This window comes from Fusarium solani (genome assembly GCF_023522795.1).
Source record: "Fusarium solani strain SB1 chromosome Unknown bctg00000010, whole genome shotgun sequence".
Taxonomy (NCBI): Eukaryota; Fungi; Ascomycota; class Sordariomycetes; order Hypocreales; family Nectriaceae; genus Fusarium; species Fusarium solani.
The window spans coordinates 1,564,964-1,588,566 of NW_027072147.1; the positions used below are offsets into that span (position 1 = coordinate 1,564,964).

A 23,603-nucleotide genomic window follows, 5' to 3' on the forward strand; every position below is an offset into this window, starting at 1 on the left:
AGGTTGCTTCCTTGTGCTTGGAACGGGGCCTCCGCCAGCCAAACTCCGGGAATAGCTAAGGCCAGCCCAGCAGTCGCAGTGGGCAGTAGCACCAAGCGATGGGAGCGACCGAAAATGATGCAAGCGGCCGCGCTGTCTTTAGACTCGACCAACACCTTTTCAACTGTAAATGAGCCAATCCATTCCAGTCCGGCCCGCGCAGTGTCTTGACCTTTGCCCTGGAAAGGCTAAATTGCTGTCATTCGGAGCAGCATACGCAGGTCAATAACGGTTGCTACTTATGGAGACAATGGATACAAAGTTATGCATAACGATCGAGGGACTTCCAAAGTGACGAGGGTGACGAGTTAGGTGGGTGAACAGGGCCGCGTGGAGGCGGCGGAACTTGGTCCACTGTAGACCCAAACTTTGACTGTAGCGGATTGGCTGCATCATTGTCTCTGGCTTCAAGATAACGTGCACCCCCACTAACCCGGCCGCTTGTAGCCCCTGAGAACTGTCCCCAAGTCCCCTGAAAATCTGAAAATCTTCCAGAAGGCGCCTTGACCTCCTCCGATATGACCAGGTGGCCGGCCAAGCCAGTCACCGCAAAGCTGCCGTCATCCATCATGGCCCAGCATGGAAGTCAACTGCTGCATGCATGTTTGATATATATAGTATGGAGGCCATAGTATCCAACTAGGTAGATTGGTTAATGTTTCACCGACCTTCCATGAGACTCTGTTTGGTCTCATGCAGCCCCTTTGCCCGCCCAGGCTAGCTCAGACACATTCCCAGCCATTTTCGATATTAGTAGCACCTGTTTCCAGAAACAGCCCCCAAGGTGCCGTACTCTTGGTACTCGAAAATCTGAACATCCATCAAAGCTCTATGAGGGGCATCTTTGATGTGATAGACGAGCCAGCGTTGTCCCCGGCCAGGTGTTGGGTCTCCCGCATCCCATCATTAGATACCATCTGGGCTTGAACCGATCCAACATATCAAGGGGCTCCCCTAAGACATGTCCACTGCTGAGCACCGGCACGCTCCATCTTGGTGGAAATGCCCTCGCGATACTAGCTGACCTAGACAACGCTATAGACCTGCCCCTGTGTATCTCCTCAGCCCAGTGGTATATCAAGATTGAGGTGATTTGGATCAGTGCCATTGATGCCGAAGAATTGGAACCTATTGAAAAGGGTTAGCCTGAGAACAGTTTAATCAAACGCCGCAAATGAATGCTTACCAGTCTTCTACATTAAGTGTCGTCGGGACCGCTTGGCCTTGGCCCGAAGTGCTGCTCCAGCTATCAGGACTCTGCCCTTCCGGCAAATTCGGATCAAGATTTGGTTGCCACATGTTGTTATGCCCTTGGAAGCCTTGTGGCAGAATTCCATTTCCTCGCTGCTGAAATTGCCCGGCCTGCTGGTTGGCCATCCCGCCTTGCCCGTTGCCTGGTACTGGCCCCATCGCGTTGTGATCGAGGGAGGCGTGCGTCTGGATTGGCGATAGGTTTGGGAATGCTGGCATAGCAGCGCTGTCTGGAAACAGCTGATCTGGCTGGAAGTTCTCCCACAGGGACTGAGATAGGTTCGGCGAGTTTCTGGTCACAAGGTACAGATCTGGAGGCGTTGGCGGCACCGAGAATGAGGGGTTAAAAGGTGTCGCTGGTCGGGTTTGTGGTCTCGAGTTCGTCCCTCCCATAAATGTGTCTGCCGCACTCTGTCGTGCACCTGGTGAGGTTACAGGCGGTGGCTGCATCGAATTTGTTTCTGCCTTGACGGCACTCGGCGTCTGTGGGCGTGACCTCTCATATGACTCCTGAGGTTGAGGAGTATTGGTGCCAAAATCGATGGCCATCTCGTCGTATTTGCGCTTGGGCGCTTCTGCCTGTCGACTATGCTGTTCCAGTTGTGTTGTGAGAGTCTGACGCATCTTTCGATGTCGCTTGCCCTCAGCCTTTTGTAATCGCTCTTCCAGCACCTTGTTTCCAATGATGGACTCAAAGAGGGCATAGACCATCTTGCCCACCAGCCAGACTCGCGATATCTCCTTCATAGCCGACATGCAGCTGCGCAACCGGTCCTGTGTCACCTGCTGAATCGAAGGCACAGGTGACCTCATTTGGTAAACATGCATGATTAGAGCGGAGAATAGACTGTAAACAACAAAAGCTGGACAGTATCGTAGCTGGTCGTGAGCGGCGAGGTTTTCGACGATCGATGTGATCATGGCCGCCGCCTGGAAAGCGATATTTCGCGACGGGTATGGCGAGGGATCGGGGAACCGTGCAGAGCCACCTGGCGGCATATGGGCTCGATGTAGAAGACACAACGTCGTGTAATAGTTTGAGTGAAGGAGAGCGGACCAAAAGTGATGGCGTGGCACCTCCCAGTAGACGATCTTGGGGCAGTTCTGAAGCCAATCGGCCAGTGCCATGTCGCTGTGAGTGAGATCGATGGCATTTCGTTGCCGGCCTTTGGAGGCTACCGAGTACTGTTGTGATAACACCAAGCCCATGATCTCGCAGAGCTTAACATACTCGAGGAAGAACTGAACGTGGATTGGGTCGGGTGGATACTCGCTCACGCGGTCTTGTTCGTCCTCGATGAAATCATCCTCCGTCAACATTTCCACGTCCGCATCGTCGAGGTTGATATGAACAGGTCGGCCCAATGCCACGGCCACCGATCGGTCACGAGTAAAGAGCGTCCACCAAATGCGCTTCCACAGCCTCTTGTCTGAGCGACTTAGCTGTGACTGTTCGACAGATCGATGCATGCCCGAGCCCTGAGCAACAATGGTCGCCACGCGGCTCCAGTAAAAGACGTTCTTGGTGACATCCTCAGGTCCTTCCCAATACCAGCCCATGAGAAGTAGCGACTGGACAATTGTTACACGGTCATCTTCGTAGTTTGCATCGTACAGGGCCTTGGCGCGCTTGTAGAAAGTTAGGGCTGCTGGTGTCGTAGAACCATTCGCGTCCATCAGCTGAGCGTTGTTGCAGGCCCGAGTTCCGGCAAGGAGGACGGACTGAAGAAGTAGCAGCGATGGAGGGTTTTTAGGATCTCGATACTGTCGCATGAAGCGGGTGCGGTTAATGACGGGCACAATGGGATGCACCCAGCTGAAGTAGGCGTCAATGAGTTCGTCGCAGAGTGCGCGTGGAGGAAGTAGGAATGCTCCTCTTTGATGTAAAATGTCGATTTCGACATTGTCGAGCTCAGTGAGACGGGCTCGGGAGCCGCGAACGTTCTCGGGCAGCGGGTAGTGAACGACATCGGCCGAGCCTTGACGGTCGTGAACAAGAAGTGTGAGATTGGAAGATTCGCCGAGGTATGCGACTCTCCCAGCTTCGGTGATCGGGGCACGTGTGAACTTGGGCTTCATGACAAGATCGAGATATGTGCCACTATCAACCTCTTCCTTCCGAGCCTGAGCTTCTGTCAATGTGGTTGGTGGAGTGCCATTGTGCGAGTGGAAGACAGAGGGCGTCCGAGGGGCGAAGCTGGTCGCAGTCGGAGCGACAGGACGAGGTGAAGGATCCTCAGTGCCATCGCCTCGGTCACTGTTGAATGATCATGTGGTTAGCAGGACACGATGAGGCTAGGTGATGATGCCTACCTATCTGAATCCTTGTTGGCTTGACTACCTGTACCTTGAGTCTTCTTGCGCTTAGGGTTTGGAATGCGACATTCAATCTGGAAGGCTACACAGTTGGTGCAGGGCACACCAAGGCTCGCCGCGTCGCATCGAACCTGGATGGGAGATGTGGGTTAGCATCACAGTTGATGGTTAAACCGAGGACGAATAAAGTGGCGCGGATTGATGAGCGCCGGTGCTCATAGGCGAAAGTTGATGTACCTTTCTTGCGTGGCATGTCTAAGAATGATAGTCGTTAGCATCATTTGATTCAATTCATTACAATTCCGAGGAAAAGAGAGCGTGAAAGGCTGTCGTTGTCATATGGCGGGAGTCGCGATGGACAGCCATGATGAGGTGGAGGTGCCCGCTGATGCCTCGGCTCATGTTGAGGGGAACGGGGGGGTTTCATGGGCCAAGGTTCGGCAGACGAGTCTGAAAGAAAAGGTGCATACCTCGCATGCGCGTGACGCTCGTTGTCTGTGTATTAAAAAGAGGGGATCAGCACTTTGAGACCTGAGCCAGAATCCGAACGACTCACCTCCGAAAGCTCATTGCTCCGGTCGAGGTTGACGTCGATGTGCTGGGAGCGGGCGGCGCGGGCGCGACCGAGGGCGCTGGTGTCGACGACTGCTGGTTCGGTTGTTCTTGCTGCTGCGGTTGCGGTTGCGCCTGCGGCGGCGCGTCCCCTGACGACATTTCCACGTCCATCAAGTCGGCTCAGCCAACGGCGAGGATGCGAAGCGAAGTAGAGGGAGTCGAGGATCGTCGGATCGGAGAGAGGGGGAACTCGAAGGAGGTTGCGATCTGGGCTGCTGCGCGCGGCCACCTACGGACTGAGGCACCAGCCAGCACCGACACCGACACCACCACTGCACCAACCAAAAGAGCAGGTACGAAGTACCGGCCAGGTCACACTCTTGTCCTTTAACCTTGCGGCTTTGCCTTCCTTGGCAGGCGGGAAATACCCTGTGGGTACCTTGCCTCCCACCAGCTCGTGTTACTCAGCTTTGCCTCTGAGCCACCGCAGGCAAAAATGAACAATGAAGCCTCGTGAATCCACAAGGCCAGGTCAGGCCGGACGAATGTAAGCAAGCCAGCTTGTCCGTCGGTTTTTTCGTACGTGGGTAAGGCACTTTGCAGCTCGCGCTAGGTAGAGCAATCGACGGACAGGTAAAAGGTGCGTATTAGCGGGGGCGGTTGAGGATCTGGAACTCGGCAACTCTGGAAGGGAAAAGCGATGGAATGCGGAAAGTCGGATTGGAACTGGAGAATTTTTTTTTGGCAATGATTAAGAGGAATAAGCTTTGAAAACAATAGACTGCGATATTTCTCTCTCGTCAGGAAAGCAAAGAGATTCAAAGGGGGAGGGAGAGAATCGCGGGATCGTCGGGGAGCAGACTCCAGATTTTCAGTAATGATGGCGGCCCTGCAACGTCGGAGATGGTGGAGGACGCAGCTCCACTGTGGCTCCGTGCTCCGGGCCTGCCACCCCTTCCTTGTACTCTATACTCGGCCGTGTGCTGGGTTGATGATTGATGCCGTATCAGGCACAATCTCCGTGAGGCTGGGCACTTTGGCGAGAGGTGATCTTGGAACTTCTTCAGGTGTGGAATTAGACGCGTTTATTACAGGTCGTGTAAGTGGTCGACGCGGAAGGGCCTGGACATCAAAGCGCAGCTGAGAGGTTCCAGAGCATCAGACCAGACGAGGACCTGATGCCAAATCAGCTGAGGGAGGATTTTGATGCAGGCAGGGGATGCAACGTTCGACCAAGAAGGCCCACGGGCGGGAGGACAGGCTCTATAAACCATCTAACGAGAGCGTGGCATTCGCAGGCTACTTATCCATCATCGGTGATAGATTCGGGCGACTTGGCGACATCGACGTCATCTGAGACCACGACTTTTCTCGCCACGTCGACCAGCGCACCTAAAAGCCACCCCGGCTCGGGTCGACGGGAGCTATGCCAGATCACTTTGACGCTTATCGTGGTTTTGAGGGGTTCTTGGTGAGCTGCGGCTTGCGCGCGTGATGTGCTCCCTAGAGCGCGTGCCTGCGTTGACGATCTCGAGTAGAGCGACACGTTCGTCACACAAGAAAGCCAGAGGCATGTGCATAAAGTTGCAATATCGATCGACACACATCAGCAACGAACCAGACACGGAGTCCTGGCGCTTCATGACATGTGAATGGGACCCTGGCGGGCGATGGCGGCGGCGGTAGTCCCTAGTTTAGCTTAGTGGGCTTGGTTGTGAAGCAGGACTCACTCGAGCATGACATGTCTCGTGAAAAAGCTGGGGAAGCGGAAGAGCCGCCTGTCTGGGACCGATGTACCGTGTACCTGTTCTCACTCTCCCCGTCCCGGCGGACTTTATGTCACTATAAAATCTCCGGCCTTCAACTAAGAGACGGGCCTTCTACTTACCCCTGGCCGCTCATCGTCATAAACTCCCAGGGCTGGCAGCTGTGGCTTTGGTGCACCATTGACCTGATGCCTCAACTGAGAAACCATGCAGGACATTGTCCATGTCATCAGGTGGATGGATCTTCGTGCAGCAAAGCCCTGCTCCGGCGTGTCTCACCGGAAGCTACCGTCGTGTCATTCAAATTTGAGGAGCATTTTCACATGTGAATCAGGCCGCCATCTCGCACTTCCTAACCGGGCAAGTGCCCCGCATCTTCGGCCCCAGTCCCCGGACTCGCATCATTGTGTTCCTGGTACGTGATCAGAGCTGAGGCACATCAAGACAAATGGATGCCGCCAAGAAACGGTTGAATCCCCCTCCTGCAACCTCTTCAGAGCAAAGTCACCAGGACTTACGGGCATCTTCCGTGCTGTCCCTAACCTCAGCCCTACAACGTTAAACGCTCCGCCCCGGTCACATGGTTCATATTGTATCCTGGTTGACCAAGTTGTTATTCAAGACATGCCTTCTTCTGGCTCTCAACGACCAGAGTAACAAGACACATTAATCTATCATTTCTAATATTGTAGTCGACCTACTCTGCCTTTACTGTCAACGACGCCTTACCGTTCGTCTTTGGACTCGACACTGGCTCTCCGTTTGTTGACACTTGCTCTCCATCTTCAATCTCAATTCCAGCGATGAAGACGGCACTGACTCCCTCGAGTGCCGCGACAAACACGCACAAGCCACTTGCAATGGCAAAGTGGCTAATGGTGGACCCAATTTCCAGCCACGAGCCCTCATCCTTGACAACCCAGAAGAAATAGAGCGTCAGAATATCGCTTGCTGCTAGAACCACCATGAATAGTGCTGATGGCGCCACTCCCAGTCTCTTATTCAAGACCCCCAGGTTGGCTGAGATCAGCACAAAAGGAATCATCAGCTTGAGAATCAGCAAAGCACCCTGTGAGACAGGATCGAAGACTGGAAACAGCCGGTTCACGCTTTCCAAGCTGAACTGGGCCACGGACGCAACGTTGCCCGTGCTGAAAAAGGCTGACTGGAGCAACACCATGAAGAAGAGTGAGACTCGTGCGTCTGATAGAGTCAAAGGCCGGAAGGCCTCCAGCTCACGCTTCTGCTGTTCAGCAACGACACCTTCTCGCTTGGCCTTGCCCTGTGTGAAAGCCTGGTAAGCGTATTCTAAACGAACCCAGGCCAGTAGAGTAATGCTGAAAGCCACGTAGAAAAGGCTTTCGTAGGAGATGGTCAGAATAACAAACGTCGGGGCGCAAGTCAAGAAGATGACAACAAGACGGTGCATATAGTGACTGTTGGGCTGCAATCGGTATGCCAAGGGCAGAAGAAAAGATGCAACTGGCACTCGTTAGTTTAGAACTATCAGCATGGCTAAGAAGAGTTCATCTCACATAGAATGATGAAACCCATGATTTGGTTCCCACGTGGAAGGCCTAGTCTAGCCTGTAGTGACATGGCACTCGACCGAGTAACTATCATCGAAAGAATGATGAGTCCGATCTGCGCACGTTAGCTATCCTTGCTTCTACCAACTGAGAAAACGTATTTTACCTGTGCTCCAAGTACCGTCCTGCTACCGTGAAGACGCTTCGACTTGGTCTTGAAAGACGAAAAGTCTGACAAGATAAAGTCCTCGAGGACCAAGTATGCGAGACCAACAAGAGCTATGAGGCCACCACCAACCAAACTGTCACCGTCAGTCAAAAACCCTGTTTTAGTGAGAGTGGTCGCAGCTTACATGAGAGGGATATTTTCAACCTTCATAGCTGGCAAGAGCGTAAAAGTGCTCATGGCCAGGCAAGACAGGAACCAGAGCAAGCTCAGGAATAGATGCGATCTCAAGAATGAGATACCGCATGTCAAAGGCCAGAAGGCACCCAGCACGAACAGCCCAGTCAAGATCTCGCGATGAATGTATCCCAGCGCCTGATACGAGTTAGAAAGAGACAAGATGGCGGGAAAAGGACCATACCAAAGACTGAATGATACCGATGTAAAGAACGATGTTGAAGATTAGCGCAGCCACCGCTCCTCCTGACTTGATGTGTCCGAACAGAGCCTGGCATCCCTGGGAGACGCTGTTTCTGCGAGCGTACACTTCTTCCCAGAAAAGGACGGGAAAAAAGTATACAGGTAATAAGTCGGAGGGGACTTTGAAACAATGAAAGATGCGTAGAGCCCCACGAGGACGGATGAGAAGAAGAAGAAGCCCAGAAGATTGCGTTGGGATGGGACACTGTGCTGAAGCACATACAGACTCAGGACAGTTGTGAGAGCGTAGGCGATCCAGCCGAGGTAGCCAATCGTGATAAGAGCACGCAAAAATAGCCAATCATATGTTTGGAGGTAACGGAGACCTTGAAGTCCAATGGCAATCAAGGCGTCCGACTCTTCAATGGCCTCTTCGTACTGTCCAGCTTCGACTAGAGCGCGGATACGGCTGATGCGCTCCTCTGGGCTGAGGTTCTCCTCACTGAGAGGTCCGTAAGGTCGGTAGCGGAGTTCTGTTGCTCTCTTCTTCTCCTCCTTTACTCGATACTGCTCAAGGATCACCTGGGCGTTGACGAGGGATGCCTCAGCCTTCTCCTTGGGGCTTGCTGAAAGGAACTCCAAAGGAAGTTCTCCAACACCGTTAGCTGGAAATTCGGCGCCAATTAGGTATGCCATGAGAGCGGCGACATCTGCTTGAGCAACATCATGCCTGCGTACATGATCCAGACCCCAGTCTGCCGAGTACTCATCGTGTCCAGGGGCGACCGAGTTGGGGTGCAATTCAGGAGGCGCAACGCCCGATCCCCAGGAGATGAGAGGAGTCCTGGTGTTGTCGGGGTGTCCGTCACCGTGGCTGCCCCAGTCAGTCATGCCATGGTCAGCCGTGAAGACGAAGGCAGTGCGATCGTCGGCATAGAAGTTCTGGATGAGCTCGGTAATCTCCTTGACGCCCTGATCCACCACCTTCAGGTTGTTGAGATATTCCTTAGAGTAAGGTCGGAAACCGTGCCCGCTGGTGTCGAGTCCAAGTAGATGAAGGAAGAAAACCAACTTGTCTTCATGAAGCGCAGCATTGAGGGTTTCGTTCTTGGCGGCTTCGGCAAAGAAGTCCTTGACATGGTCAAACACCCAGTAATCGAGTTCCGTAGCATCCATGGAGAAGTCCTCAAACTCGGGTTCATACCAGGAGGCGTCGACTCTGCCTGGAACAGCACCATAATGGAACATGGGTAAGATATCGGGACTGCCCCAGCTCCAGGTATGGCGACTGCGGTTGAAGACACTGTCAAAGTTGACAGGGTTCATCTTCCACCCAGTTGCGACAGCCGAGACATCCTCGTATAATCCAGCGATCAGAGCGACATGGCCTGGGCGAGATTCGGTCGGGACACGAGTGTGGGAAACACCGAAGGTTCCATGCTCGAGGACTCGCGAACGCAGGAAGGGAGCGAGATGGCGGGGGGTAAGATCTTCTTCGGACTCGGGGTATGGCTCGGGGTGCTGTTGGAAGGCTTTGTCGGCGCGTAGTCCGTCACCTGGAGAAGTAGTTGATTAGCGAAGGTTAACAACTCGAGTATGCGCCGTGGGTGCTTTACCAACGAAGAGGACGAGCCGGTCTGCAGGGGCTTTGGCAGCTTCAGGACGCTCGACCTTGAAGTGTCGCATGCCCGAAACGATTGGGCTGACAAAGTAGACATCGAAGATTGAGAAAATATAGACGATATGGAAAACGACCGCAATGGCCATGAAGCCAAAGCGGTTAAAGCCAGCCATGGCGAGGGGCTTGAAAGCGTCAGGATACGCAGGTGTAAGTCAGTGTATGATCAAGGAAAGAACTGTTCGAAGTTAAACCGAGAAGAAAGAGCCCATGACGCAACAAATAACTGCGATACGATGGAAGGGCAAAGGCCAAAATATCAACAAAACGAAACACCTTGTTGAACCCAAGGCAGATGCAAAGAATGCCTCGTATACTCTTAATGGCGACGCGAAAGGACGAAATGAAATACCGTGGCCAGTAGGGATGTGACGGCTGATGATGGACGCGAGGGTGGACATCGCGTTCTGGGGCTTTCACTTGCAGGGGACGAATTGGAAGTGCCTGTCTTTGAGCCAGGGACCCCCGTGGCACTCCAGTTCCCCTGCGCTAGCGGGCCTCTTTAAATCCGGTTGGCTGCGCAAAAGCTTCGCTCAAATGTTTGACGTCGAAACAACCACACTTGATGGTGGGGAGTTGACCTTGACAGCCATTCAGCCTGCACGTGTCTCTGGCGTAGGGGCCTCCCTGAACCTTCAAGACACTGTGTGAAGCAAGCAAGTGTCCAATTCCTATCAACAAGCGAGTCTTTTAGATTGAACATATTTTCTCGCATCTCATCATGTAGCGCCACATTGGTTTGGTTATGCTTATTCACAAGCACCTTGACGGATCAAGCGCTTCGCAACCTTGATGAACAAATAACCACATTCGAGCCATGACACATACGGTCACCAACAAGGTTCTCACGGTAGCCAGCCTCTTTCTGAATTTAGGTAATTCAACCATTGCGAACCCAGAGCTATCCAGCTGTGGTTCGACTGACAGATGTATATCTTCAACGTAAGTATGACATCCCGGGGTATCACTAACAACTAATAATCCTGCTACAAGAACCGCCGTTACCACTCCTCGTAACTTATTCAATTCGCTCAGTTAGAGACTTGACCACCCTTGCATAGAATCGAGAAGCCTGGGGCCGTGGGAAGGTAATCTCCTCGACGAGATAATCCGGTAATATATCCATCAATTCCCCGTCGCGGTTAGAATCGAGCTGTGGTCGGTAGGTAAACTGTGTATCCTCGTAACTGTCTGATGCCTCAGCCGTTTCTACCGCTAACTTGAAGTGAAGAGCTACACATAGAGTCAGTAATCGATCAACCAGCACACTCATCACCGAAACTTACAGCCATTGCGTCCAGTCTGGATGCAGTCAAAAACATCTTCCATCTCTTCTTGTCTCACCCCACGGATAATCAGGTCTGTCAAGTCCGCGTAGAGATCTTCCTTGGCTTGCGCGGTGGCTTGCGTAGCATGTGCCGCTTCGGCCTGTGCTGTGCGGCTTGCCAACCCACCCGCCTTCATAGCGCTTCCTGGAACCCTGGAGTTTACGTCTCCTGACCTGACAGCGGCCAGTTTCGTAGAGAGTGTTTTGATTTCCGACTTGGCTTCTGACAAAGAACCAGTCAGTTCCTCAATGGTAGCCTCTAAATCCTCAGCCTTTGCTTCACTCTCTTCTAGTTGCTGTCGTAGTTGCTCGCCTTCCTTGGCAAGAGCGGTCTGTGCAGCAAGTTCAGCCTTGAGTTCAGCAATCAATTGATTTGCGGCTGTCGGGGTTAGCATTATAGTGTTTACAACAAGTAAGTGGGAGACTTACCTGCGGTTCTTTCTTCAGCTTGCTTCTTGAGCCGCTCAAAATTGCGCTCGGCCTCTTTCACTCCGACCTCGCGTAGATCACGGTGACGCATATCAAGGTTCTCGTACTTCTTTGAGAGCTCCCCAAGTCGCCTGCGCAGTGACACTTCGCTTCCGTCATATCCTGCCCACGATTCAAGTGGCTCAGCAACCGGCGCCACGTCTCCATTAATATCTCCCTCCTCCTCTTCTACTACGACGTCCAACTCCATTGCATCTTCTTGTTGTGTTTCCGGGATTTCCTCTGGTGGCTTCACGGCTTGTCGGGGCGGTCGGCCTCGTCGTTTTGCTGCGCTTGGCGGGACCAGCACTGACGTATCGTTGTTGGCATTTTTCGAGGCTGAGGGAGGTACGCTTCTGGGTCGACCGCGTGTCCCTTTTTTCGTGACTGTCGACATGACACTCGGGAGCGCCTCGATATCATCGAATGTGACGGTCTCATCCTGGACGTCTTGTTGGGCTTTGCGCCCCGCTCCCGCCATGCCAGAATTTGTCTTGGTCGTTGTACTTGGTCGTGTCGCTGACTCGGGAACGGCCGAGAGCATGCCGCTTCCTCGGCGCGTAGATGAAGCCGTGGTCTTTGTCACCTTGTTTGCAGTGCGCGGAGGTCGGCCGCGGGGTTTCTTCGTAACACTCATTGTGCGCGCAGCTTGAATCTCAGCCTCGTCAAAAGCATCCAAATCAGGTTCCGAGTCAGATCCCACCAGGCCAGCAAGGGCCGATGCGGGCTTTGCGCGTGCGCGTGGTGGCATCGAGTATGTAGTGATGGTCGATACTGAGTGGTCCAGAGGTGTCGCAAAAGGCGGCGCAAGGTCAAAGCGAAGGAAAAATTAGTGAACGATATGTCTGAGGTTTATTGTGACCCTAAACTTCGAGTATTCGACGTGCGCTGGTGCAATTCCAAGGTATGAAGGTCTTTGTCGCGGGGATATGTATGATGGTTGTTTTTCCTAGGCTTTGAGGAACCCGCTGGGTTCCCATCCATGTAAACAATCGGTCCATCAGTGTTGGCGGCAAGCGACATGGACGTGGCCCGTGCCTCGCTTTTGGCGCCAGCCGCTCTGAAGTACTGTACAAGCAGCTTAGAGTGACAGAAAGATACGATCACTACCTATCTAAAACTGCTTTGACGGTGATGAGCCATGAGACAACTGCAATGAAGGAAGAAAATTAGATTACAACGGCTAAAGTGACCTTAAGACATACCGTACTAGTAAATTTGTTACTTAACTCCTCAATCAACGTTTTGTCTATTTAATGAGCCCCATAACTCATTGGATTGACGCTGCACGATCGTTGTAATCTTATTGTCAGCCCGCCACCAAGCATCTGGGGCAGGTACCTAAACCTTTTCCTTCCTGCGGCTGATCGCTTTAAATGCATGTGCCAGGCTATTCTTGCCGCGACGCGCATATCAGTCTTTCGTTGTCCGAACGGCTCTTGATCTCTTCCGCCTCCATCAACGAATACACTTTTGGCGCCCCCGACGTCGGCCGGCCTCTTTGCCAGAAGAAACACCGCGATAGACCGTACCGAAATAGATCGATGACGATCGATAACTGACACTCGGCGAGCGAAATCCTCAATCCCCTCCGTCCCTTGCCATCTCATGCCATCCGAGTCAGCCACCTGGCTGCGCTGGGTCCTCGGCATGGGGGAGCGACGCAAGCTCGGCGATGTCGCCATGGACATCTTGCTATTTGCTGGCATGGTGAGTAGATACTCGTCAACCTGCTCCGGCCATGCAATAGCCCTCATACTGATCCCCTTGACTAGATGACCGCTGGCCTGTACGTCGCCCGAAACTTTCTTAACCCGATCCTCAGCAACCTCGCCGATCCCGACAAGGAGAAGCACGAGCAAGCGAGACGCCAAGCGAAGGCACATCTAGAGCGGTTAAACCGACAAAAACGAGATGGAGGCGAATTCGAAGACGAGAGCAGCGATTCGTTACGAGGGCCAGAGCTGGTTCTGAATGAATATGAGAACCTGGTTGCGCTTGAGATGGTTCCGCCTCAGGACCTCTCTGTTGGATTCGATGGTAAGAGAGACAAAACGAGATGGTGTTTCATGCCTTACTAACACCCGCAGACATTGGTGGATTGGATACCATCATCGAGGAACTCAAGGAATCAGTCATCTATCCCTTGACGATGCCTCATCTTTATTCACACGCTGCGCCACTGCTTTCTGCCCCCTCGGGCGTGCTACTGTACGGCCCGCCTGGATGTGGAAAGACAATGCTGGCCAAGGCCGTCGCCCATGAGAGTGGCGCGTCTTTTATCAATCTGCATATCTCGACCCTGACTGAGAAGTGGTATGGAGACTCAAATAAGATTGTGCGAGCTGTCTTCTCCCTTGCCCGCAAGATGCAGCCCGCTATCATTTTCATTGATGAAATTGATGCAGTGCTTGGAACCCGAAGGAGCGGCGAGCATGAGGCCAGCGGCATGGTTAAAGCAGAGTAGGTCCTCTATCTTCGGCACTAAAGCGTTTGCTAACCCTCGACAGATTCATGACCCTTTGGGATGGACTGACGTCTGCAAACTCGTCGGGAATGCCCGCTCGCATCATGGTTCTCGGAGCCACAAACCGCATCAACGACATCGATGAGGCTATCCTCCGTCGAATGCCAAAGAAGTTCCCTGTCACATTGCCCGGCACTGCGCAGCGACGACGGATCCTGCAGCTTATCTTGCAGGACACCAAGACAGACCCCGAGAACTTTAGCTTGGATTACATCGCAAATATCACTGCTGGACTGTCGGGAAGTGACATTAAGGAGGCCTGCCGAGATGCCGCCATGGTGCCTGTGCGGGAGTATATGCGACAGCACCGACAGAGCGGCCAGGCAATGTCGACAGTGGACCCGACACAGTTCCGGGGCATCAGGTCGGACGACTTTCTAGGCCGGGAGGGAGGTCAGATCAAGTTGCAACCGACCCGACGACCTGCCAGGACGGGGGTTGAGGAGCTTATTCCGGAGGAGCAGGATTAGCAAAGCAAATACTGACGGGGACCGATAAACTTGAATAGAGACACCGAACCCCGGCCATCACATCACCTCTCGCTGCCCAATCAGCAACACTACGATTTCTGTTTCTGGGCTATCAGTGACCTCACGGTACTCTTTGCACTGTCTGGCCGCTTCCCCACAACCCGCACTTCTCGAATGTCTTGTCAGATACGCGGGTCAAGAAACGCACGAGATCAATACCCAAGGGGCAAAGTCTGCTCTAACTCTTCTCAAATACAACCCCTTCATGATATCATAATTCATGTAAGACACTAAAGTGATAAAATATATACAATTTGTTAAATGGCAATGCTATAGGGCTCTTTTATGATAACTCATCCTTTTGGGGGAGGACAACCTGATACCTTGAAACTGGTTTCTCCCCAACTGGAACAAGGTGAAGCCGGGGCGCGGTTCCGTTCTCCGGTTCTCCGTACAGTGCACTCCATACGCAAGGGACGGCATTGCAGACGATGGGCCATGATGGTGTCTGATCACGTCATTTGGCATACCCCACCATCTCTTTCCGGGGTTGCGATAGCCGGGTACCTGACAATGGTGGTCTGATACGGCGTAAGCACAGGTACCCGGACATCAATTGACCTCCGTAAATCGGGCGGATGACCCAGAGGAATGGCGGTGGGCGGCAGGCGGCTCACCTAGACCGCTGGGCTGGGCTGAAACAGCGCTGCATGCCCTGAAGGATGCTGCAATTCTCCCCTGCGAAGGCGCTGCAGACGCCCTGCAAACTGCGTTGTGCTGCACTGCAGGGGCGGGCTGCATCCAATTGCCCCAGAAAAAAAATAGAACGACTTCCATTCAGACCGCCGAGGAGCGGCATGACTCCGACTCCCGAACTCCCGCCTCTCCCAACCGCTGACTCGTTACCAATGTTCTTCTCCTCACCTGAAAGCTGAAAATCAATTCTTTCTTCTTCAACTATCCCTCGAACTAGCTGAATCAGGTCTTTCCTGTCGCATCTTTTGGCGCAGTCCAATTGCTAATTGGCGTCTTACCCCTCCTTCGCCCTTCTCCCCGCTATCGCCTCTCGTCTATACAACTTCACAGCTGTGCGACCTCTCGCACTGAACCCGGCAGTTCAACCAATTTCCATCCGCCTCGACCGAAAATGTCCGCTCCATCTCCAAACGAGCCCGCAAAGTCGAGCAACCCGCTCAAGCGAGTTGACAACGAAGGCCACGACTTGCCTCCCTCCCCCGCGCCCTCGAGCCCCCGCAACGGTCGTCGGCGCTATGCCCTTGCCACGGAACTCGTCTACACTGATAGCAAGGACCAGTATGGTGCCTCCAGCGTCCCTATCTACCAGTCTGCCACCTTCAAGCAGAGCTCTGCCAATGGCGGCCAGCAGGAATACGACTATACGCGCTCCGGAAACCCTACTCGCACCCACCTCGAGCGACACCTAGCCAAGATTATGAACGCCTCCCGGGCGCTCGCCATCAGCTCCGGCATGGGCGCTCTCGATGTTATTACCCGCCTGCTCCGTCCTGGAGACGAGGTCATTACCGGCGACGATCTGTATGGTGGCAGCCACCGTCTTCTCACTTACTTGGCTGCCAATCAGGGCATTATTGTTCACCACGTCGACACCACCACCGTTGATAGTGTGCGAGCGCGCCTTTCAGAGAAGACCGCCATGGTTCTGCTCGAGACCCCTACCAACCCTCTGATCAAGGTTGTCGATATCCCATCCATTGCCCGTTTGGCTCACGAGGTCAACCCCAAGGCCCTGGTCGTTGTCGACAACACCATGCTCTCGCCTATGCTCTTCAACCCCCTCGACGTCGGCGCCGACATTGTCTACGAGTCCGGAACCAAGTACCTGTCGGGCCACCACGACATCATGGCTGGCGTGATTGCCATGAATGACACCCAGATCGGAGATAAGCTTTTCTTCGTCATTAACTCGACGGGCTGCGGTCTGTCACCCAATGATTCGTTCCTCCTCATGCGGGGCGTCAAGACTCTGGCTATTCGAATGGAGAAGCAGCAAGCCAACGCTCAAGCCATTGCCGAGTTCCTCGAGTCTCGTGGATTCCGAGTTCGATACCCTGGCCTCAAGTCTCACCCTCAGTATGACCTGCATTGGTCCATGGCCCGTGGTGCTGGTGCGGTTCTCTCTTTTGAGACTGGCGATCCCGCTGTTTCGGAGCGCATTGTGGAAGCTGCCCGACTCTGGGCCATCAGCGTCAGCTTTGGCTGTGTTAACAGCTTGATCAGCATGCCTTGCCAGATGAGCCATGCCAGTATCGATGCCAAGACACGAGCAGAGCGACAGATGCCTGAGGATATTATCCGACTGTGCGTCGGAATTGAGGATGTTAACGATCTTATTGAGGACCTTTCCCGCGCTGTAAGTTTTCCTTTCTCAGTGACACTGTGAACAAGACGCTGACCAGCCATAGCTCGTCCAAGCCGGCGCCGTGACTGTGACTATGGATGGTTTCCACGCAGCCGGAGCTGCCAAGGAGCTGGGAGAGACTCCTCTCACCATTCGATGAGGCACGTGTGGATTTCCATATTGAAACTATGAAGAGAGCACTTGAGTCTCGGCCATTGAGGCCGTGAGGGAACGTTTTGATTTCTGCAAGCGAGTCCGATAGTTCTACTGAACGCCATTTCTGCAATGAGCCCTGCCACGAGTGCGCCAGAAGGAGGAATGACAAAGAAGGGGTGGCCATGGCGTACCGCCTCATTGGCGATATTATGAAAAAAGAAGAAAAAGGAAGGACCTGTATCATCATCCAAAGCTGGCGTTGGCAGACACGATTATGGAGTTAGAATTTTTTGTTTCTGGGATGACCTGCAATAGGTTGGAGACTGACCCCAAAATACATAAAAAAGTGTGGAAGGGCCTTACAGCAATGTTTGCCTGTTGATGAAGAAGTTCAGTGATGGTCAAGCGTTGTCGTTCAGTCTCGTGAACCCAGGCGGCAAGCCTTTCGCTGCTCTTGCTCGGCTTCGACTCAGTTGGCTTTGACAAGTCCTTGACTGAGGTGAATGAGCCGGCTGTGGCGATGATGCTGGCAGTGAGTGTCAGTCTAGGCTATCAAGATTGTGGGAAGACTGAGAGCTCCCAGACACCTTTGAGCATGTGTGCCGTTGGCTTCAGCCTTGTTGGCCATTGTAGTCAAGTTCAATAGTATCGATTATAAGGTAGTAGTTCGCTCTGACTTCTCAACCTCTATTGTTTTCCAACTCCTCCCATTCTCTCCTTAGTCTTTATATATCCCTCACGTAAAGGACTTCCAGCTGTGTATAGATGCGCAGCTTGGACCTCATCGCATTGCAGATGTCCATGCCTCGGAGCCACCTCCCAGCTCGTTCGTCATGATATCATCTCGGGGCCGAAGCCTTTCGGTGCGGCCTCACTGCTGCCGTCTCTGGTTGGCCGAGACTACGCGAGCCCTGGGTGCCGGACCTGAGAATCGCGCCCATGCCTCTGGGGTATGACGGCGTCGCGAGGAAGAGAGGAAAGGGGATTCCATCACATCTCATATTGGGCGCATCACGCACGTCGTCACGGGCGAGGTCACGCTGGTGTAACGTATCTGATGTGCCCTTCTTGCGGAGGGAGGGCTGGAGGTTTGAGGTGGCACAGGCGAGCACGACTGCACGGGTTAGATTTCCGGTGAGAGAGATTCGAAGGGGGTTGTGGTGATGGAGGCATGAGTAGAGCGGAGTTGAGAGATGAGACAACAAGAACGGCCAAGCCGGACAGAGCGAATCAGGGAGACCAAAGGCTTCTCCAGACCAATCGCTCCTCAGAATTGAGCTTCCGTGTGCCGTCTCACGCCATCGAATGTCGTGGCCTTGTCCGCGTCTCGTTTGCCTAGCTCGTCCACTGAATCTCGCGATAGCTTCATCGACATTGTGACGTGCGCCACACATATTGCCCTACAGACCGCCTTCCAGAACGACCAGGAGGGAGAACGCCACCGTCGGCTCTCCAGCCAAACACGATGACGCCCCCCGTTATCTCGACTTCGACCCGAACCCATCCACGTGCTGGGGCACACTTGTCCTGTCTGTTCTGCTCGGCCGTGCGCAGCTCGCCGGTGTTGCACAACCTCCAGAGCGAAAGCCGTCGACTGACCTGACCACCGGCGAGCCTGTTGTTGGTATGTAATCTCTGCGCTATGCATGCCACGGCGCTGGGTGCGTATAGGCTCGAGGGCCTGAAGGTGTTGTTTGCCTGTTGCCCCCATTTCACATCTGTCACCGTGGAGTCGGTCCCCGAGACCTGCGTCGGGCATGCCTAGTAGATGCGTCTGCTTGGCTTACCCGGTGAGAGGATAGGCGCTTCAAGCTGGATCAGCTGAGAAGACATCACGCAAAGTGTCACGCCCCGAAACATGCTCTAAACGCAGGCGCAGGTTTTGTATCAACGAACTGTGTACGTTATTCATATGGCTAGACTAAGCTACGGTTATCGACGGACAAACTAGTTAACAAAGTGTATGCAAGCGCTCTCTCAAAAACTCCGACCCATGTAGATGCGAACCTAGGAAAAGTCGAAACGCTCAGGCAGGGCAATGGGCGCCACCAGAGTCCAGGTATACATGCCGTAGCAGACCCAGGCACTGACGATCTTGACCCAGCTTGCCGCATATGTACGGCCAACAGTCGCAAAGTCACCGTCCTTGATCGACTCGTCAAAGTTCATGGTAAGCAGAGTAGCCACCCATGCCGTCGCCAAGAAGAAGATGATGTGGAACACGGAGTAGTTGTACTGGGTCCTGGATCGCTCGTCATCACCAGCAGGGGAATCACCCGCCTCGCTGTCGTCATCATCCGAAAGGAGAGCATCGGCTGGCAGGCTGCCCTCCTCGACAGCTCGGCGCAAAGCCTCGGCTCGCATTTCGCGGCGAGCACTCGGCTGTTGCGTAACCAAATCATGCTCGTCGTCCTCTGGGAGTCGAATGCCGTTCGAGTTGCCCAGGCCCAGGCTCTGGGTGGCGGCTCGGGTTGTGGTGTAGGCAATGGTGAGTAGGGTGACGACGGCACCAATGATGATCGAGGTTGTTCTTGTGCCCTGGCCAGTGATGAGAGGGTTGCACTTGTTGTTGGGTTCCATAGACACAGCGGACATGGTCAGGTAGGTACAGTAGACAGCGACCATTGCTGCCTGCGCGAGTCCTGCCTTGGGGTTATACTCCTGGACAGTGGGGTTGACGGAAATGACAGAGATTCCCAGCCAGAGGAGGAGGTTGATCGTGATGACAGCTTGGTTCATGGAGCAGTTGTGCTTGGCGAAGAAGACGTATTGAACAATGGTCATGGCAAGCGAGCCGATGTACATGCTCAGGGTCGATCCGATCAGAACAAATCGCCAGAATCTCGAGTCGGTATCCTCGATCTGGGCGAGGCAGTACTCGGCCCAGTTGTGGGCAAGATCGACAAGCAGAATCAGGCCCAACAAGAGGAAGAGCATGGCGCAGGCGAACGCGATGTAGTTGCCCCAGACCAGGAAGAAACTATCGGGAATGAGGAACGAAAGAACAACGAAGGCGAGCCAAGCAATAATCTTGGGGCCCCAGTAGCCGTTTTGGATGGCAGCGCGAGGATTCCTGGATGTCGCAACACCAAAAAGCAAGCCGGCGAGAATGAGATGGAAGAGACCGAGAGCAAAGTTGATTCGATGGACGGCAAACCAGCCGTGACATGCCCCCGTCGGGCAATTGATTGTGACCCAGTCGAGGGTAAGTTTCTGAAGTTTTTTGATCGCCCACGGCGTGAGCATTATCCAGGCAAGGATCGAGTTGACGAGGAGGAGGAGCGCGTATGCGATACGGGTTGCGACACTATTGCCGCACTTGCCACAGGCACTGCAGACCATGGAGCAGGTCGCAGCGCCGCAGCAGCTGGCCGCGAAGGACATGATCTAAAGGCGTCTAATGTTAGCATCTGAAATTGATGGAGAGCAGAGTCGACGTACGGTAGTTGCGCTCGGCACCGCGAGCAGTGGCAACGATAACAGAGCACCCATTGCGACGGCGCGAAGAGGTTGACTGAGTTAAGTTTGAGTCTCCTAGGAAAGGGCGCGATGTCGAGACTTGCGCCCTGGTGGGTAATCGGGTGTATAGTTTTACGCAAGAGTTCAGTGTCGTGTTGTTCAGGCCGTTGAAGGTCTTGTGCCTAGCCTGGAGTCTGTTTGAAGATGGGAGGAGATGGGATGATTGAGGCTAGGATTGGGCAAGCTAGTCCACGTGAGATTACGTCGTCAACCGCACCGAAAGCGGAAGTGGGATGCAGACAGGCACCTTAGAGCTGTGGCTGGACTTCTGCGTGGCTGAGCATTCAGGTAGCGGGGCGTGGCTGTCTGTAGAGTCTCGGAGATCCGGGGTTCTCCCACACTGCCGGTAAGGAGGTTCCAGGCCCAGTCACAAGGCCCACCTTCGGAAGCCCGGACCCTCTCGGGACCCCCCTCCGCGTTCGGCCCGCGTGCGTGCTTACACTGCGTGTTGCGTGCCCCTTGTTGGCTGTGAGTTATCAGCTTCCAGAGCCACGAGATAACGAACTCGGCTCCCTGACCCCTTCTTCCATCCCTGGACTGTTACATCCTGGGATCTATCTTCTCCCGTTCCTTCGTAGCTACACGTGCTGCAGCATCCTCTACTCTCTCTTCCTATTCCTATCTCATAACTTATCTTTTTCTTTTCCTATCTATCGTCTTGCTCCTCTCTTTCAATTGCTGGCTGTCTGTTTCGTCAGTGTGTCAGCATCGCTGTCACTACTAATGTTTTTAACTTTCCCGCCCTAGAAGCGTGTCCCCTCAACCTCGAGCACCAAGCTCACTCACTCACTCCCTCCAACTGCCTTCCTATCTTCTATACATTTCACATAGCCAAGATGCATCAGAATCAGCAGCAGCGGCTTCATCATGCTCGCATCATTGCGAGCGTCGCTGCTACCGTCATCTCCCTCGCCTGTGGCACAAATGTTCGTTCCTATCTTGATCATGAACTTTGAGATGAGGGTGGCGATAAGTTCCTGACAACGCATCTAGTATGTCTACTCGGCCTGGGCTCCCCAATTCGCCGAGCGGTTGAAACTATCATCCACGCAGAGCAACCTTATCGGTCTTGCTGGTAACCTGGGCCAGTATACCATGGGAGTTCCAATTGGTATCTTCGTCGACCAGCGCGGCCCCAGACCTGCTGTTCTCGGTGGCGCTGTTCTCCTAGCTGTCGGCTACTTTCCTCTTCACCAGGCCTACGACAGCGCCTCTGGCTCTGTTCCTCTCCTGTGCCTGTTCTCGTACATGTCAGGCCTAGGTGGTTGCATGGCCTTTGCTGCTGCCGTCAAGACGTCTGCTCTCAACTGGCCCCAACATCGAGGTACCGCCACGGCTTTCCCACTCGCTGCGTTTGGTCTGAGCGCCTTCTTCTTTCTCTTCTCGGCTCAGTCTTCTTCCCCGGCGACCCAAGCGCTTTTCTGGAGCTTCTCGCTTGGGGAACATGCGGCATGACTCTCGGCGGCTTCTTCTTCCTCAAGGTCCATCACCAGTCCAGCTATGAGGCCGTACCCGACTCAGAAGACCACCACGGCCGGCAATCGACTTCTTCCCGCCACTCTCGCCAGGGCTCTTCGGACGAGCCCAAGGTCTACCGCTCTTCTCGGGCGGTTGCTGAACCCGGTATGTTCACTAATCCTAGTAGTAGTAGTAGCACTCGCACAAGCACAAGCTCCCCTGTGCCCGCCCTGGCATCTTCATCCGCCCCCGCCCCGGATCTGACGGCCTCTCCTGGAATTCCATTCGAGCCTGAAAGTGGCCGTGTGGTCACTCACGAGAACCCCGAGGACCTCGAGGCCGGCGAGACGTCCCCCCTAACGTCTCGCCCCTCATCACGAACCGGCGAAGCCCTTCTTGGAAACAATCACATTAATAACGATCGATCTCACCGTGTAGACATCCGAGGTCTCGCCCTCATGCGCAGTCTCGGCTTCTGGCAGCTCTTTACCATCATGGGAATACTAGCTGGCGTGGGTCTCATGACCATCAAGTATGGCACCCCTCCCTCCACTTCGGGAATGAGCTCGGCTGACCTCTTTCAAGCAACATTGGCAACGACGCCAAGGCTCTTTGGAAACACTTTGACAAGAAGGTTACCGACGAGTTCCTCATCCACCGCCAGCAAATGCATGTGTCAACCCTTTCCATCTGCAGCTTCCTTGGTAGACTACTCAGCGGTGAGTCCGATTCCGACATACCCCGTATTTTCATTGTCTCACAGTTCATCTAGGTGTTGGCTCCGATTTCTTGGTCAACCGACTTCACGCCAGCAGGCTCTGGTGTCTTGCCGTCGCTTGTGTCGTCTTCTTCCTCGCCCAAGTCTCTGCCTTGCTCATCGTGAACCCCAACCTGCTCGGCCTAGTCTCGGGTTTGTCCGGTCTTGCATACGGCTTCCTGTTTGGTGTTTCCCCTTCGATTGTGGCCGAAACCTTTGGCATCCGCGGGCTGAGCCAGAACTGGGGCTTCTTGACCATGGCTCCGGTTATCTCGTCCAACATCTTCAACATTTTCTATGGTAAAGTCTACGATTCACACAGCATTGTTCAACCCAACGGCGAGAGGGTATGCTTGGAAGGTCTTGACTGCTATCGTTCGGCATACTGGGTTACTCTGTTTGCTTGTATTGCCGGAAGCGGCATCACTCTTTGGGGCATCCGCCATCAGCATGCCAAGCTCCTCAAGGAGCATAACAAGGGCGAAGAGGAGGACTAGTCATGTGCCTGGCATCCATACAAAGGCTTGACAATTCAATTGGATTAGGTTGTGGCTAGTCAGTTTGGTAGTGATCTACGGCGTTGGATGAAGTTTGCTTGGTGTTGATTCATGGATATTTAACATAGATGGAACGGTCTGGCGCATGGGGAAACAAGGAATGCATCGCGGAAAAATCTAGTTATTAGATTATATGCCAAAGGATATCCGTCATCCACAACCACGAAACCCTCAGTTCCATATTCAAGGCCCTTATCCCAGCCGCCGGACCGCCATGTCCACATTGCCTTGTGACATTATAATCCGCCATCATGCATGCCAGTG

The 23,603-nt window shown here is 53.7% G+C and overlaps 7 protein-coding genes across 7 annotated transcripts; 3 read left to right on the forward strand and 4 right to left on the reverse strand.

Annotated features, from left to right (window-relative positions):
* Positions 1–1,100: 1,100 nt before the first annotated feature.
* Positions 1,101–9,836, reverse strand: MRS44_014578 (uncharacterized protein; the record flags this gene model as incomplete). Its single annotated transcript, XM_065618470.1, has 14 exons — positions 1,101–1,167; positions 1,226–3,547; positions 3,604–3,737; positions 4,163–4,450; positions 5,134–5,301; positions 6,050–6,124; positions 6,446–6,459; positions 6,657–7,409; positions 7,463–7,571; positions 7,623–7,758; positions 7,810–7,997; positions 8,044–8,149; positions 8,203–9,598; positions 9,659–9,836. The coding sequence occupies 14 exons, from the start codon at positions 9,834–9,836 to the stop codon at positions 1,101–1,103; spliced, it is 5,934 nt and encodes a 1,977-aa protein (XP_065474542.1).
* Positions 9,837–10,738: 902 nt separating this feature from the next.
* On the reverse strand, positions 10,739–12,266 carry MRS44_014579 (uncharacterized protein; the record flags this gene model as incomplete). The annotated part of the gene is made up of 3 exons (XM_046282393.2): positions 10,739–10,953; positions 11,007–11,426; positions 11,477–12,266. The coding sequence occupies 3 exons, from the start codon at positions 12,264–12,266 to the stop codon at positions 10,739–10,741; spliced, it is 1,425 nt and encodes a 474-aa protein (XP_046127295.1).
* An 857-nt stretch (positions 12,267–13,123) lies between these two features.
* On the forward strand, positions 13,124–14,512 carry MRS44_014580 (uncharacterized protein; the record flags this gene model as incomplete). The annotated part of the gene is made up of 4 exons (XM_046271450.2): positions 13,124–13,225; positions 13,291–13,555; positions 13,606–13,978; positions 14,026–14,512. 4 exons carry the CDS (start codon positions 13,124–13,126, stop codon positions 14,510–14,512), a joined length of 1,227 nt encoding a protein of 408 aa, XP_046127294.2.
* A 1,147-nt stretch (positions 14,513–15,659) lies between these two features.
* Positions 15,660–17,052, forward strand: MRS44_014581 (uncharacterized protein; the record flags this gene model as incomplete). Its single annotated transcript, XM_046281566.1, has 2 exons — positions 15,660–16,904; positions 16,957–17,052. The coding sequence occupies 2 exons, from the start codon at positions 15,660–15,662 to the stop codon at positions 17,050–17,052; spliced, it is 1,341 nt and encodes a 446-aa protein (XP_046127293.1).
* An 835-nt stretch (positions 17,053–17,887) lies between these two features.
* MRS44_014582 (uncharacterized protein) lies at positions 17,888–18,881 on the reverse strand (the record flags this gene model as incomplete). Its single annotated transcript, XM_065618471.1, has 3 exons — positions 17,888–18,395; positions 18,457–18,766; positions 18,836–18,881. 3 exons carry the CDS (start codon positions 18,879–18,881, stop codon positions 17,888–17,890), a joined length of 864 nt encoding a protein of 287 aa, XP_065474543.1.
* Positions 18,882–19,055: 174 nt separating this feature from the next.
* MRS44_014583 (uncharacterized protein) lies at positions 19,056–20,540 on the reverse strand (the record flags this gene model as incomplete). Its single annotated transcript, XM_046273004.2, has 2 exons — positions 19,056–20,435; positions 20,490–20,540. The coding sequence occupies 2 exons, from the start codon at positions 20,538–20,540 to the stop codon at positions 19,056–19,058; spliced, it is 1,431 nt and encodes a 476-aa protein (XP_046127292.1).
* An 863-nt stretch (positions 20,541–21,403) lies between these two features.
* Positions 21,404–23,279, forward strand: MRS44_014584 (uncharacterized protein; the record flags this gene model as incomplete). Its single annotated transcript, XM_065618472.1, has 5 exons — positions 21,404–21,493; positions 21,561–21,891; positions 21,960–22,557; positions 22,611–22,744; positions 22,798–23,279. 5 exons carry the CDS (start codon positions 21,404–21,406, stop codon positions 23,277–23,279), a joined length of 1,635 nt encoding a protein of 544 aa, XP_065474544.1.
* Positions 23,280–23,603: the final 324 nt, after the last annotated feature.